Source organism: Leptosomus discolor, chromosome 8, assembly GCF_034619465.1.
Source record: "Leptosomus discolor isolate bLepDis1 chromosome 8, bLepDis1.hap2, whole genome shotgun sequence".
NCBI classification, from domain to species: Eukaryota; Metazoa; Chordata; class Aves; order Leptosomiformes; family Leptosomidae; genus Leptosomus; species Leptosomus discolor.
The window spans coordinates 57,470,466-57,486,365 of NC_141398.1; the positions used below are offsets into that span (position 1 = coordinate 57,470,466).

The following is a 15,900-nucleotide window of genomic DNA, read 5'->3' on the forward strand; positions in this document are numbered from 1 at the left end:
CTGGAACAATGTTAGATTCAATGTTGATATTGTTACTCAGCAAGAACATTGATTATATCTTAATAGGACATATTCAGTATATACCATATGCAATTATCATCTTAAATGAACACAAGCATTTATTTAGCACGAACTGAAATTATTTAAATCCTAAGAATTTTTCTTTCTGGTTAGCATTATATTATAAAGGCTTTAGCAACAACCAGGATATAGTACCACACTACCGATGTAGTATTATGCATGAATAGATAGTTTATAAACAGAATTATAAATAGAAGAGTTAAGACATTATTGCATTGTCACAGAAAATACTAATATCCATGAAACAGTAAAAAAACCTCTCTATTGGTAATAAGTAGTAAGATAGCCTGAAAGGATACTTAAAACCTTACAAGAGTTTTGAACATTCTGCATGGTGTTTGCTTCCTAAACAGGGTTTGTTTTGATCTTAGTAACTGAGTACTTTATGTGAATTAGGGATTTTCTATTTGCCCCAGGTTTTTTTTTTGATGGAGCATTGAAGCACCAAATGAAGGTTTGGATGTTGTGATACTAAGCGTGCCCTTGTCTGGACATGCAATTCGTAGGTGTCTTACAGTGACTGGAGGGCACTGGGTGAAGACATAGCTAAAGGCACTTTAGGGAGGACACCTAGCCAGCAGGAAACACTGCAGAGATGGTTTCTGGAGTCTTGTTGTTTTCCAGACTTTGGTGCCTATCTGCAGCTTTTAGCTGGGTGCTGATATGAGGCAGGGATTCACAGCCTGAAATCCTTAGCAGGATCCTAAAATTCACTAAAAGAAAAACTACGAAATATACTGAGTTGGGTAACAGGCTGACGACGTGAATAAATACAAATAGGGGAAATTACATTTGCCAGAATGATTCTTTTTCAACCCCCTTACGTATTGTTTAAGCGCTGGTAGTAAAAACAATGTTATGATTTTCTTGAATACAAGAAAATATGTCGAACTCCTCTTTAAACATCTTTGAATAACAGACTAAATATAAGACTAAAGTAGCCTAAAATTCTCAACCCAGTCCATCTTCATATCTTACAAAGAAGATTAAGCCTTCTTAAGCCTTCATCCAAATTCTTCTTAGTTTAGCTTCAGCGTCACAAATGGATTTCCAAATACACCACAGTGCATCCTTCCAGAAAATATTTATTCCAGAAAAAAAAAATTATTCCAGAAAAATATTATCTGCTGAAAATAACTAGATAGTTATATTGGAAAAACAGAATGCATTATTTTAGTAAATAGAATTCCCAACGTACATTGTATCTGACAGACTCTAATAGTGACCAGGATTTCAATTTTCAGCTAGAACAAAGTGCTTTTCATACATGTGCAATCTATATGCCAACTTTACAGATTAGATTTATCAGATGTCAATGGTAAAAAGAGGTCTTTGTTACAAGAGTTTTCTCATGCTCTTCTTTCTTGTGAGTCTGCTTTACTTATTCTGCTTTTCTTTATATTCAAATAAAAAGTCTGACGAAAATTTTTGAGCTGCAGAATTTAAGCAAAACTAGATTTTTTCCTACGTCCTCCCACAACCAAAGGTAAAGTAGCTAGGGCCACTGAGTCTAGATAAACAATTTTTCAAATATGTTGGTGGCAAAAGGAAGACTAGGGAAAATGTGGACCCGCTGCTGAGTGAGGTGGGTGCCCTGGTGACAGAGGATATGGAGAAGGCAGAGTTACTGAATTCCTTCTTTGCTTCAGTCTTTACTGCTAAGGCTGGTCCTCAGGAATCCCAGACCCTAGGAGAAGGGAAAGAAGTCTAGAGAAAGGAAGACTACCCCTTAGTTGTGGAGGATTGGGTTAGGGATCTTGTAGGCTAACTAGGCACTCACAAATCCATGGGCCCCGATGGGATGCACCCGCAAGCGCTGAGGAAGCTGGTAGATGCCATTGCTAAGCCGCTCTCCATCGTCTTTGAAAGGTTGTGGAGGATAGGAGAGGTGCCTGAGGGCTGGAGGAAAGCCAATGTCACTCCAATCTTTAAAAAGGGCATGAAGGGGAACCCAGGAAACTACAGACCAGTCAGCCTCACCTCCATTCCTGGAAAAGTGATGGAACAGCTCATTCTGGCTGTTATCTCTAAACCTGTGGAGGGAAAGAAGATTATCAGGAGTAGTCAGCATGGAATCACCAAGGGGAAATCACGCTTGACCAACCTGATAGCCTTCTATGATGGCATGACTGGCTGGGTGGATGAGGGGAAAGAAGTGGGTGTTGTCTACCTCGACTTCAGCAAGGCTTTTGACACTGTCTTCCACCACATCCTCATAGTTAAGCTTAGGAAGTGTGGGATAGACGAGTGGACAGTGAGGTGAATTGAGAACTGGCTGAACGACAGAGCTCAGAGAGTTGTGATCAGTGGCACAGAGTCCAGCTGGAGGCCTGTAACCAGCAGTGTTCCCCAGGGGTCAGTAAAATCAGTAAATATCTGAAGAGAGGTGTCCAGAGGATGGGGCCAGGCTCTTTTTTGTCCCAGTGACAGGACAAAAGGCAATGGCCACAAACTGGAGCACAGGAAGTTCCACCTGAACATGAGGAAAAACTTCTTTACTGTGAGAGTGGCAGAGCACTGGAGCAGGCTGCCCAGGAGGTTGTGGAGTCTCCTTCCCTGCAGATATTCAAAATATGTCTGGACACGTTCCTGTCTGACCTGCTGTAAGTGAACCTGTTTTAGCAGGGTGGGTGGATTAGATGATCTCCAGAGGTCCTTTTGAACTCTTACTATTCTGTGATTTTGTCATCATTCACTGCTTGGACAGGCTTCTTTGATATAGTGCCAGAATGTGATTTCTGTTCCTCAGTTTGGTGCTGCTTTTTGTGATCTTTATCAAGTCATTAAGATCTTCAACCAGTTTGAGTCATGCACAAGATACGTGCACTAGGGAGCACTAAGCTCCTGAGATCACCAGTGCAGACAAATAACATAAATGGCTTCTCTTCTTTGACTCTATGGCGGTGATGTTCCACAAAGTAGACAAGTTGAATGTCTAAAGGAAAAAAGCCAGGCCTCAGTGAAAACATCAACTTCCTGAGTGACTGCACTACTTTACCAGATAAATAAACAAGGGGAGATACATTGGTGATACTTCTGTAAGCTTTGGACATCTGAAGTTGCAGAGAAGGGATTTGTTGTTGTTCTAGCAATACCAAGGCTCTGAGAGTCCATGTACATAACTGGCAATGCAGGACTTGGACAAGTTTGAAAACACCAGTGGCTACTTAAGGGTCCTAAACCTTTCTTGCAATCATGCAAGTAGTTCCACTTGTTTCCTTCTTACATTTTGAGTCCTACTGTACTGAGGATGCCGTCAATTCCAGCTGAATTTAAATGAATGCCTGTAGCCTGCAAGGGATAGCCCATACCAAGGGTTGGACTGTTAACTGCTGGTGGTGTGAAATACCAGCCACGACTCTCTTCTCTTAAGTCACTGATAGTTTTTTATAGTATCTGTAGGAAATACTAAAAGATTAAAACTCAGCAGAAAACCATCATTATCTGGTTTCATTCAGCAGAAACCTAAAAGTAATCACTTGGTTTATTTGACCTGTGTGTATCTGCCCTGAACTGTTTATTTGCCTCTGTTGTGAGCCTGCTGGCTTTGTCAGGAATCTGAAATCTGAAAAAGTGCCTTTCTGGCCTCTTGTTGCTTACTAGTGCCGAAGCAGTTATGTCAAGGTGGCAGGGGAGAGAAATCTGATGAGTGTTAACACAGGTGAGCATGGCAGTGGGTGGACCTTCAAAGAAAAACACTCACAGCTCACCTCCTGGGCAAACCAAACAATTTGCCAGTGTCACCCCTGCCGTGGCTAAATGACTAGAGTGAAAATTTATGGGGAAAGGAATGGTTCTCCTGCTGTATTATACAAACCCTCTCAACAGTGTTACACTTCAAAAAGTCACAGTTGATAAATAATAAGCCACACAAACAGTGACCAAATGTTCATTTATTAAAATCATCTATTATCCTTTTTAGCTGTAGATCCACTTTGTTGAGAGCTGTTGCATATTTATATTGCTAACATCTCACTATCCAAATGGAATTAATTGGATTGTTTCTGCAAGAGTGTGCTTCAGGGTCACTGCTTTGAGAAGGAGAGTCCAGGGTTTAACAACAGGCAACATCATAGTGGGATGACATTCTGAGTGATTGTGGGGTCCCAAAATGCTGCCAGTAGTGAGTCCTGCATTTATCCCTCACCCGCACAGTGTAGCAGGGGTGGAGAAGGTGAAGGAAGGCTGCTTTTCTCCTTCACTCCCCCCCTCCAGGAGCCCTCCTTTCTCACAAGATGGGAGCAAGCGCAGGGGGAGACTGCGCTGGGGCAAAAGGCCTGAGCCCTGTGAAGAAGGAGCAGACGAGGAGTTGCCGTGACAGCTTGCACTGCAACACCTGTCCTGGGGGATGCCCTGCCACAGACCCTGGCCCTTAGTGTCACCCGCTGAGGAGCGGGGTTAGTGAGAGCACGGGGACCCAAGCTCTGTCCACAGATACCTGCTCCCATGCCCCAGGATATACCAGTAGTGTGATAAATCGCACAGATCCAAATAATTGCTACTAGTGCCTGAATTAACTGGGCTAGAACTATGAGAAATGCTAAAAAAACATGCAATCTCCCAGTGTAAAGAGAGCATCTGATGGGAACATGCCTCTGCTCTCAGGGTTGGATCTGTTAGTAGCTGCTTTCTCTAACAAAGCAAATATTTGATGACAGAACTAGATGTAGAAAGTGCTGCATAGCAGGAAAGTGTGAAGTATTCATAATGATATGAAATACTACTCAAAATTCAATGTTTTTCACATTCCGTTGCAAGCTTAAACATTGGACTCCTGTCACAGAAATTTCTGCTGCAGTAGACGCAATTTCTAGCGTAAATGGGCTTGCTTTCAATAGAAAATGGGACAGTTTTCAAAGGAAAAAGGCCAATTTGTGAGTAAAAATGGGCCTCTTTCTGAGCAAAGAGGCTTATAAACATGAGGTGATAAATGACTTTGCAAGTTTTCCATACAATAATAACAACTTCCTAATCAAAATAATGAAAAAGTTGCATCTAGGGGAGGGGAGAGAAGCTCCATTCAGGTTTTAATAAGTTGAATACATTTTAGAAAATAAATATATGAAAACTGTAAATTTTGTTCCACTCTGTAATCTGAATTTGTGTTGGAGACATGTCAGTAATATTTCTTCGCGTTTATTTATATGATGTTATAAATCAAAATCCTGTTCTGGGTCTGCTGCCTTCTGAGATTAATTTCATGGAATAATGCTGTAAGACTTAAGGAAATGCATTTCTTAGTATCCCCTGCGTGGCAGTGCTATCTGATTTTCTAGGAGTCTGTATGTTTTCAGAACTAAATATATCTTTTGGCTTGACTCATTTGTTTTACATGCAAATGTATTGCTTCATAATAGCTGATCTGATGAGCAACCGATATGGTTGCTTCTCTCATGGCCTAGAAATTCTTCCAGATCTAAGTACTAAGGAATTGGGGTCTCCTCTTACACATGCTCCAAGAAAGGTGTTGCGATGTATCCAGGAAAATGCATAATGCAAAATGCATTACTTAGTAAATGCTTTCAAATCCCTTAGCTACAGAGAAGATTGTGACCCCAGAGGTTACTTTGCTGAGCTAGAGATGAGAAATAAGTCTTTTAAAATTTTAAACGGCGAGATACAGGCCTGGGGACGAATGGAGTGGGAGCAGCCCTGAGGAGAAGGACTTGGGGGTACTGGTGGATGAAAAACTGGACATGCACCAGTAATGTGCGCTCGCAGCCTGGAAAGTCGGCTGTATCCTGGGCTGCATCAAAAGAAATGTGGCCAGCAGGTCGAGGGAGGTGAGTCTGCCCCTCTACTCTGCTCTCATGAGACCCCACCTGGAGTGCTGCACCCAGTTCTGGGGTCCTCAGCACAAGAAAGACATGGACCTGTTGGAGCAGGTCCAGAGGAGGGACACTAAAATGATCAGAGGAATGGAGCAGCTCCCCTGTGAGGACAGGCTGAGAGAGTTGGGGTTGTTCAGCCTGGAGAAGAGAAGGCTCCGGGGAGACCTTATAGCGGCCTTGCAGTGCTGAAAGGGGGCTTATATAAAAGATGGGGACAAACTTTTTAGTAGGGTCTGTTGCGACAGCTCAAGGAGCAATGGTTTTAAACTAAAAGAGATCAGATTTAAGCTAGATATAAGGAAGAAATTTTTTACAATGAGGGCAGTGAGATACTAGCACAGGCTGGCCAGAGAGGTGGTAGAAGCCCCATCCCTGGAAACATTCAAGGCCAGGTTGGATGGGGCTCTGAGCAACCTGGTATAGTGGAAGATGTCCCTGCTCACTGCAGGGTGGCTGGACTAGATGGCTTTTAAAGGTCCCTTCCAACCCAAACCATTCTATGATTCTGTGTTCTCTGCTATGGGATAAGCCCTGCTTCAGGTTCCTTGATTCTGCTTTATAAGGCAGTATATACGGGCGGTAGACTGAGATCACTCTGTTGCTCTATGGAGTTTCACATTAGTTGCCTCCCTGCATGTTAATTCTCTGGAAAAGTGTTAGATAAAGGACATAGGATGAATGATGTCAAAGACATGTAGCCTTGATTCTTGCAAACACAATTGGCTGATAGAGCTGGTCTGAGGTTAAGAAAAGCCCTCTAGCAGTGGTGCCTTAGCCATCCTTTCAGGCATCATTATGTCACTTTGCCCTCGAGATCAACTTATTTTTCAAGGAAGGTTTGAAAAAACATTCCTGAGCACGCGTGGTATTCTTACCATATAGTATTAAAGGTGACTGCGGCACTTTCCCATCTGTGTCCTCCACTGATGATGCAGCACATATGGTCTTTGGGCAGATGGTTCCATATAAGGCAGCCATACAAATGGGGAAAATATTCATTTTAATTAGGTGCCCAGTCTTGTCTCCAGTGAAATCCATGTCAAAATTCTCTATGAGTTGCATGTGAGCAGGTTCTGATGCTGATAACAGCTCCCTTTGATGGGGTCTATTACTGCCCCGTTGTCCAGCTTGCAAACAGATGTGCTTTCAGGCCTGATGCGAGAGAGGTGAATTAGAGATGCTGTCACATTCCCATTGCTGAAATGTGGCCACAATTTTTTTTTTTCTAAGTTATGGCTGTCTTTCAGGAGAGGGAAATTAAGGGTGACTTTTGCTATGGACCTCTGCTGTCTGGTTCTACAATAGGTAGGCAGTCAGATAAGTAGCCATGACATAGGAATTGGATATTATAGATGTAAATTGTTAATGTTACTATATACAGTTTTTTTGTGCAATAACTGGCAGTTATTGCCCATATTAGAAACTGTTTTCTTGTCTCTTACAGTGAAGCAATCTTAGATTACCGTTCTAAATGCTAATACACAGAATGAAAGTGATTTAATAAAATAAAGTGAATTTATATGTAGATTGTGACATTAGTATTTAATTATGTACCCATCATAATGCTCATGCAAGCTGCTAAATATTGGTGCACTGAAGTGAGATTTTACTTTTAAAAAGCAGGTATATTTTAATTCCTTTCCTCTTTCCTAATCTCCGTAAATAACACGATAGTTTATGTACTGTTTACCAATACTCACCTGTATTGCTTCATACTGTATTCCAAATAAAGTTTCCATTGTAGCAGCTGAAGCTCATAGAAAGCTGGGCTTCTATTTTGGTAAAATACTGTGATAACAGATCTGTTGCTATGCTATGTTTTATCAGGCAAATTGAGTTTTAGATTTTTTTATTTATTATTTTAAAATGAATTAAAATTAGTGTGTAATGTGCTGTGGTTTTGGTTTGGGTTTGTTTTTGGTTTTTTTTTTTAACCTTTCCTTTTCTGTTATTTTTTCAGACTATGGAAACCCCGAAATATGAGCTGGTTATAGAAGCTAAGGATATGGGTGGTCTTGATGTGGGACTAACTGGCACAGCAACTGCCACTATTCTTATTGATGACAAAAACGACCATCCACCAGAATTTACCAAGAAGGAGGTAAGAGTTTGCCATCTGTGGTGCACGTAGTTGCATTTAGCTTGTTTCTAAATATAAAAAAGTTCCTTAATGGAAGAAAAGAAAGGCATCTTTTTAGCTCAATGTGACTGGCTTTCCTGGCACTGATCTTTTCTTCTTTTACATTAATAAATTTGTATGCAGCATTTCCAAAACAAAAATGAAACCACAAGGTAAAAATTTAAGTCAAGAGTTATCATTCAGAGATGGGCTAACAGGATGAAAACCTGTAAAATAAGTTTGCTAATGATAACTTTCTTCTTTTGCTCCTATGGGGCAAAGTAGAAAATTCCCTCTCACTTGCCTGTGTTCTAGCTTAGGGCTTTTGATGGTCAGGAGCATGGATGAAAGCAACGTGTTCTGTCCTGGCTTCAGTATTTCACCGGTGAGACACAGGTAGTGTTGAGAGTTCTGTAATGGAAGCTCTAGTCTTAAAAGCTTGAAATTTAACCTACAGGTCAAATCTGCAAGGGAAGTTTTTTTCCCTTGCAAGTTGAATTCCACTGAAGAATGCTGAAAAGTCTGGAAAAACCCCAAACCAAAACATATTCACTGCCTGCAGGAGAGTGTAACAGTGCTGAAGCAAAGTTTCTGGTTTCAGGCAAAGCATCTACCAAATTTCCTGCCCTTCTCACACTGCTCCCTTCCCTCACCTTCATTTATTATTAGTGTGATATTATTTTTCTTTTTCCTCTGGTATATGGAGAGAATTAGAGAGTGTCAAAAGTTTTACTTAATAACAGCTGTTTGGATTTTGCTGTAAAACTTTCCTGAGGCTTTGCAGATTTTGAGGAATGTTCCCAAAAGATGATAAGTAAGCAAGAAGGATGCTGATTTTAAGTTAGTTTTAGATGAAGAAATGAAACCCTATTGCTATAGAAGTCTTGGTTTTCTCCTTAAGGTATGTTTTTACCTTTTTTAATTTATTTTTTTCTGGACTAATTTTAGCAATTTGACAATAGAGTGTTTTGAAACAAATCACTGCAGTTTTAGTTGAATAATTATTTCTTTAGTAAATGCAAACTGGATAACCATATTAAAAAAGGATGGAGAAGGTTCTCAAAAAAATGGAAGAAGAAATAAGAAATGATGACAATTTTGTCAACAGGAATATTATTTTTCAGTAATCAGTGGCAATAGCTATAATTACTTAGGTAAAATGCTTTGGCAAGAGCACTTCAGTCACCTAAAAAGTGCCATGGAGAGCCTGATCCAAACCCTACCAAGTACATAGGTGGTAACTAAATGCCTGTAATCAAATTATTCCTTGCCTTAGAATTACCTTTTAGATTAGGCCTTTAATGCTCTGAAAGCTGTTTCCTGACAATCAATAGTTAAATTATATTTAAAACATTGTAATTTTTTAGCCCTGTGCAACATAACAATGAAAAAGGACACGTTGGTGTAATTAGAAATAGGAGGTAATTGTATTAATCAATACTGATAGCAATTCATCCCATTCAGAGTCATACCTACTTGAATTTCCAAACTTTGAGATTTCTTCTTTTGAAGCAATCTTTCTAGATATCCTTGAACAGAATTATTTTGAAGAAATCTTTCTATAATTATATGTCCTTTTTGTCTTAATAGTTTGGACAAGCATGTTAAAAAGCCCCAAGTGTACTGTTAGACAGCGTTTGATTCTGTGGAACTTCAGAAATGTTTATAAATTCAGTTCAGTCAGTGATAGTAAAAGGTACTCTGTACCCTTGAAAGTCCAGTGGTTTCAGTATAGAAATAAAATAGCAGGTGGGAAGAGACAGCATTATGCAGCTTTCTTTGAAGAGTCCCGTCTTGCACATTTTTCTTGCACTTTATATGACATAGAAATTTTCCCATAGAGACATCTTTTTTTTTTTTTCTAATACATTGTGACATGATTTTGAACCTTTCACTATTTAGAGATGTTAATGACCTCAGAATCTTCCCTCTGCCTTGCCAAGTGATTTTCTTATTCCATGAATAAGGCAGGAAAAATCAGTCTTTAGATGTATGGTGTCAGGACCCTTTAAAAACATACGCTCTATTTAAAATAAGTAGTGTAAGAGGAGGGAGAACGTCTATTAATAGAGCTAATGACACTTTATTTGGCTTGCTCCTTAAAGTACTTAGTTATTGTATTTAAATACCAGTCACATACCACATGCTGCAATGCTATTGACTTGAAGACTTCAAAGAAAGACATATTCTACCAGATAACTTTTGGAGTAGAAAGCTTAATTTTGATAAATCTGAAGGTTTGATTTCAGAGTGCATCTTCTTTTATTTAGTTTGAGATTGGCTGCTTTAGGATTGGGTTCTTCTGGTATTGATGTGTTTTCCCAGATATCTGCCTTCTCTTTAAAGATACTTTTTCTCAATGCGTTTTTCCTTTTTATAAACCAAATGATTATTTACTGGCCTATGTTTTCTTCTGACAGTATAATTCCTACCTAAAATAGCTCTATCTTTATTTGTCATATGCTGTTGATGTAACTCAGTTAAGCCAAGTTTTCAGTGCGTTCTCTTCATCTATAAGCACGGGAGCCAGATTCATTCCTGATCTGTCACAATGGAAGCCAATGAAGATATGAGAGTCCAGACTATTTTGTTCAAAAGTCTGGACACTGTATAAGTACAACACTGGGTACCCCACACTAAATGGTGTTTTGTAGAATGCATGGTTATATATATCTTAATGAAGATATATGTGATTTCAATAATGTTAATGCCAAGACAGAGATTTAATGATTTTTTCATAGATTTCTCCAGAGTTGAAAATTATTATATTTTTATATATTTCTATTTCCAAGAGGTATTATGTGTGTTAACAGCTATTTCTTTGATTCCTCAGTGCAAGGCAATCTCAGCCATGCGTGACTAGGTCTCTGTCCACTGAAGACGAGTTTTATCATTTGACACTTGACCAATCTCTTCTTCTTTTTTTTTTTTTTTCTCCAGAAACAAGTTTATGCATCTACCCCTAAGCAATGATGCACTTCTGCCAACTCCTGTTTACTATGTTTATTCCTTGCAGGTCAGGTCCTTACACACCTCTTCAAAATGCCCATTGATGGCCTTTATTGGCTGTTTTCAGAAAGGTCTAAATGCTCCTTTATTGATGTACACAGACTGTGGTAGCCTCTACTGGGTTTACGTAGCTCCTGCTGGAAGAGGGGGTACTTGTCTAGTGACTCTCTTCTTCCATCTGCTATTTTTCTCCCCTGCATACCACACTCAGGCCATTCTGATGGGGTTGTAGCCTTTGAACATTCATGGATTGTGTGTCAGGGCATAGTCACAGAACAGGCTGAGCAACCTGGCTGTGATCCAACACAGCAGGAATAGTTTAAGCCCTTGAGGCTGTAAGTATGTGTCAGGTACTTTGATGGGTTAGTGTATGAGACACTGCTTGGTGGGATTCAGCCCAGTTAATTATTTTAAGTTAGTAGTTACTGCCCCGTCACTCTACATACTTCCAGGATATTTGCCTTGCTCTATTTCACATACATACTTACCCTTACTCTTCATAATAGGCTCTGAGAAGTGCAAAAAGCCATTCAGACATGCAAACAGTACCCTGTCTCTCCAGAGGTTTGAATAATTTCATCTTTAATGCCTAAAAGAGCAATGGTTTAAGAGCTCCTCCAAAAATCCCAGGTGAGGTAACAAGGTCTACCTTCTAAAAGGTCACAATGGCTGGGATATTGTGCAAGATTTAAATTACAGAGAATGAAAATAGAGATATTTGTAAAGCTGGTGGCCTCTTTTTCAGAAAGATTTCAACATTTACAACCCTATTTCTATAACAAAATATTTTTTAAATTAATTTTGTGAATTATTACTGAATACAGTATGTATTTTGTATGACAAGGAGCAATTTGGCATTTCCTTTCCAGCAAGTTAAGGCCTTAGGCTCGACTTTTGTTCAGCAGCAAGGAATTACTCGTTGAAAGTAAGAAATGAAGCAAAGCAAGGAGCAGGAGTTGATCATTCTGGAAAATCTGATAGCTGGTTTGTGTACTGCAAGACATTCAAACTGCGGGGGAATGAGTTAGACTGAGTGAACACTAATGGTGCTGAGTATTGTTTTTATACCTAGTAGATTAAGGAAAATTAGAGGGTTTTCTTTTGTGTTACTTTAACAATTGGTGACAGACCACTGCGGTGTTGTATGTCTACAAAACAGTGATTTTAGTCTCTAGTTAATGTCACTGTGGTTGAAGTGTAATGAAAAATTAGCAGTGTAGCACCTGCTGGAAGCCAAATGCAGGCAAATACTTCTCTTGTATCTGTTCCTGTAGGCATGGCTCTGCCCAGATCTTCTCTAAGACCCGGTGGATGGAAAAAACATTGTTCCCACATGACAACGATATGGATTTAACTCCTTCCTTTCTATTCTTCCTCTTCCTCCGAAAAATGAATCCAAAGAATCCTACTTCTGCTCTTATGCCATTCCTGAGTGCAGAATATATGCTCAAAGCTGGGATTCCACTGAGTATGTTTGCCTCCCTCTTCTGGCTTCTGTCCTGATTCTTTTAAAGTTCTGTTCCCAAGGAAGACGCTTCCATTGCTGCCCTTTAGTAATACATTATTTTTCCTTAATATCAGTTATATTGTCTTTCCTTAGAAAATGCTATCAGGCATTTGAGAGAAGAATGCAGTGATGTGGCTTAAGGGGATGATTTTTCTACAGTACCCCTGGTTCTCACATCTGTCCTTCACCACAGATTTGGGACATCAGCACATCCCTAGTCATACACTGAAAAGCAGTGGGACTTGTCAGAGTGCTTTCACTTGGACATAAGAAAAAAATACTTCATTTGGCCAGGGAACAGTCTCATTCTTGAGAATTCCTCTTTCTGCTACTTCCATCCTCGCCTTCAATTTCATCCATTTCTGGGACAAAGCAATGTAAAATAGAAAGAATTCTGTCACATCAGAGAGAGTAAGTTTGGGGAAAATATTTTTCCTAGTTTAGGTTTTTTGAATATATGTTCTTAGAATTCTAGTTAAATAAAGAAGGTTGCCTCATGCGGACAGAATAAAATTTGTGTAATTTGACAAAACATCACCACAGTGAGATATACCAGTGCTGTGAGTCTTAAGTGAAAAATATTTGCCCACATTTTGAATACCTACAGATAAACAGTTTCTAAAAGAGTAAAAGATGACTAATGTATGCTTTAATGATTCATCAATTCCTAGAGAGACCTGTAAGTGAATGGGTTGCTTGTCACCATGATTTATGGTGACTTCCAGCACTGTCGTCTTATTCAGTTGTGCTACCCACTGGGGTAAAACAGCCCCTGGAGTACAATATGTGTCTCCGTCTGCTCATGGTTCAAAGAGGATACAAGACTTTCAGAGCACCATCTGGAGAGATTTATTTTTCAGCTCGGGCTGTTGAGAAACACGCTTGTAGCTTTGAGAGGCCCTGTCTTGATTCTTGGTGCTGGCTAAATCATATTGAGGAACAAATACTGAGCTAAAAGCACTTTTCAGGTTCCTCCTGGCTCTCTTTTCCATACTTCTTTTACAAAAATTTCTCTCTTAGGTGTGATATTGTTATTATTTTCCATGCTAGACATACCTTACCAACACAGACCAGATCTGTCCATTCAATTTGCACATTTGAAAACAACAACAAATCCTGCCGCCTCTTCTTCTGTGATCCGAAAGTCAGCCTTGGTTCTTATTTTGTCTTAGAGGGAAAATGTTACCCTTTGGGACTCCTAATTAATCTTATTCCTTTCTCTGTGGATCTTGCCAGTGAGCTGGACCCTACCTTTGGACACTAACAATTCTGTTAATGGTAATGATTCCCCTGCAACTCCTCCCTCTAGATCCTTACCTTTCATTTGGAGAAATCACTAGTGAGGACCAGAGTTGTGTGAAAAACTGAGCAAGAGACCAATACATGCTTCAGAATCATGGCTAGGGTACCAGCCCTCTTTCACTTTCCTGTTGGGAGGGAAGTCAGTGTGTAAACCAGACTGAACTGAGGCAAAAGACTAGCAGGAGCTGCCAGCGTGGCTCAGCAAGGTGGTGAGAACAAGCTGAGTTGTTTTTTTCCCATTTCACGTACCATTCTCTCATGCTGGATGTTAGAAGGCCAGACAACTGAGCTGAGGTACTTGAGCAGCAATAGGCAGATCTGAACAGATGAGAAGAAGCCGTTCCTGGGCTAATAGTTAAGAAATAGAGCTGTACTATGGCCTAAATGTTGTGGGAACCAGTCTTAAATTCTAACAGCCTGTTCAAATTGGAGCAAACAGTCTCCAGTACTGCTTGTCACGAGAAATAGTTTTGTGGAATGGATAAAACCATTTTAGCAAAATTACACAAAAAAAATGCATATTTGAATTTCCATTTGGCTCTGGTTTTTGGACTGTGAGACAATTTACATGCAGAGAAAGCAGAATTCATACAGAAATTCAACAGAGCAGGACAAAGCCTCCACAGCTGTTAGTAAACTTTGGCATAAAGAACAGCTTCGTGATGGCTAGGGATCATCAGAGATGAGCTCTTTGGCTGTCCTTGTTTTTTCTAGAGCTGTAAATACAGCTAGCAAGACTCCTGAAGCATATCTTACCCTTCAGAAACCCCTACACTAGATACATATTTGCACTGACCTTTTCGCTCAGCTTTACTTCCACTTCATACTCATAGCAATTCACTAACACACTTGACATATCTGAAGCTCCAGGTGCTCAAAAGCCTCCTTGAAAACAATGAAAGACATTAGCTGGTGTATTTTTCACATGTGAAAGGCAGAACTCAAAGATAACTTCTTTGGTCATGGAAAACAGAGGAAATGGGACTGAGGCAGGACTGTTATTCCTATGCCGTCCTTGCAAGGTATCTGTCTCACCTGCCCTTAAAACTTCCAGAGATCTGGTATCAAAAGGCTCCTCAGTTTGTTCCTGCACAAATCTTAACAATGAATGTTTCTGCATAGCCTGATCTGAATTTCCTGTGCTAGAACTTGAAATCATTATGTTTTCTGTTATCCCTGTAGATATGGAGGACAGGTTATGCCCTTAACATCTCTTTTATTCTTGTATAATCCAGACCATGCATGAAGAAGATGTTTTTACAACTCAGGTTATATTGTCTATTTCTTAAAATAAATAAACAACTCTTGTGTAAAACCTGAGATACTCATGTTTTTTCCCAGAAATATTAACCTAGCAGTTTTGATGAAAACAGAAGAGATCAAATCATCCCATAACTGACTCGTGTTCTTTCATGTTTAGAGATGAAGATACATATGTGTTTCTACTAGAGTCCATTTGCAATGCATCTATTAATTTAGTTCAGAGAGTACGTATTAGTCAAATAAAAGCTATTTATTAAATCCATGTGAAAGAAAACAGGCATCTAAATAGTGATAAATATTTTATTTTCTAAATGAAGACTGTGAACATTCTGTTCTCACTGCAAAAATAACACATATTTGAAAATTTCAGTAAAGTTCTATTAACTGTACCATTTCTTCATGGTTAATACTTGCTCACTACTCTCAATCATGTTAAAATTCCAAGGCATTCAGCATTTTAAGACTCAGCTTGACAGGGTGCTGGGCCATATCTTTGAAATGTTGGACTAGATGATCCTTGAGGTCCCTTCCAACCTGGTGTTCTATGATTCTTAGTTGTGAGCTGCAGAACAGATCTTCAAAATCACATAAGCGGTTTAGGAATCTTAAGTATTTATATAACATAAGCATTTACACATTTTTTTTTTTTTTCATGAAATAATTTTAGGTGTCAAAGATAAAAAAGAAGAGCTAGTTGGGCTTAAAAAATATGTGTAAAGATATCTGATTCCCACTGGAGATTAAAAAGCTGGTTTTAGGAGCATAGATTGCTTTGACTCTCAGTGCAA

At 39.4% G+C, this 15,900-nt stretch overlaps 1 protein-coding gene across 1 annotated transcript in view; it reads left to right on the plus strand.

Moving 5' to 3' along the window:
* Positions 1-15,900, plus strand: part of CDH13 (cadherin 13) — a 398,743-nt gene that overhangs the window by 305,558 nt on the left and 77,285 nt on the right. The window contains exon 8 of the mRNA XM_086468834.1: positions 7,873-8,013. Coding sequence (XP_086324960.1) covers positions 7,873-8,013 — 141 coding nt within the window. The remainder of the gene's footprint in view (positions 1-7,872; positions 8,014-15,900) is intronic.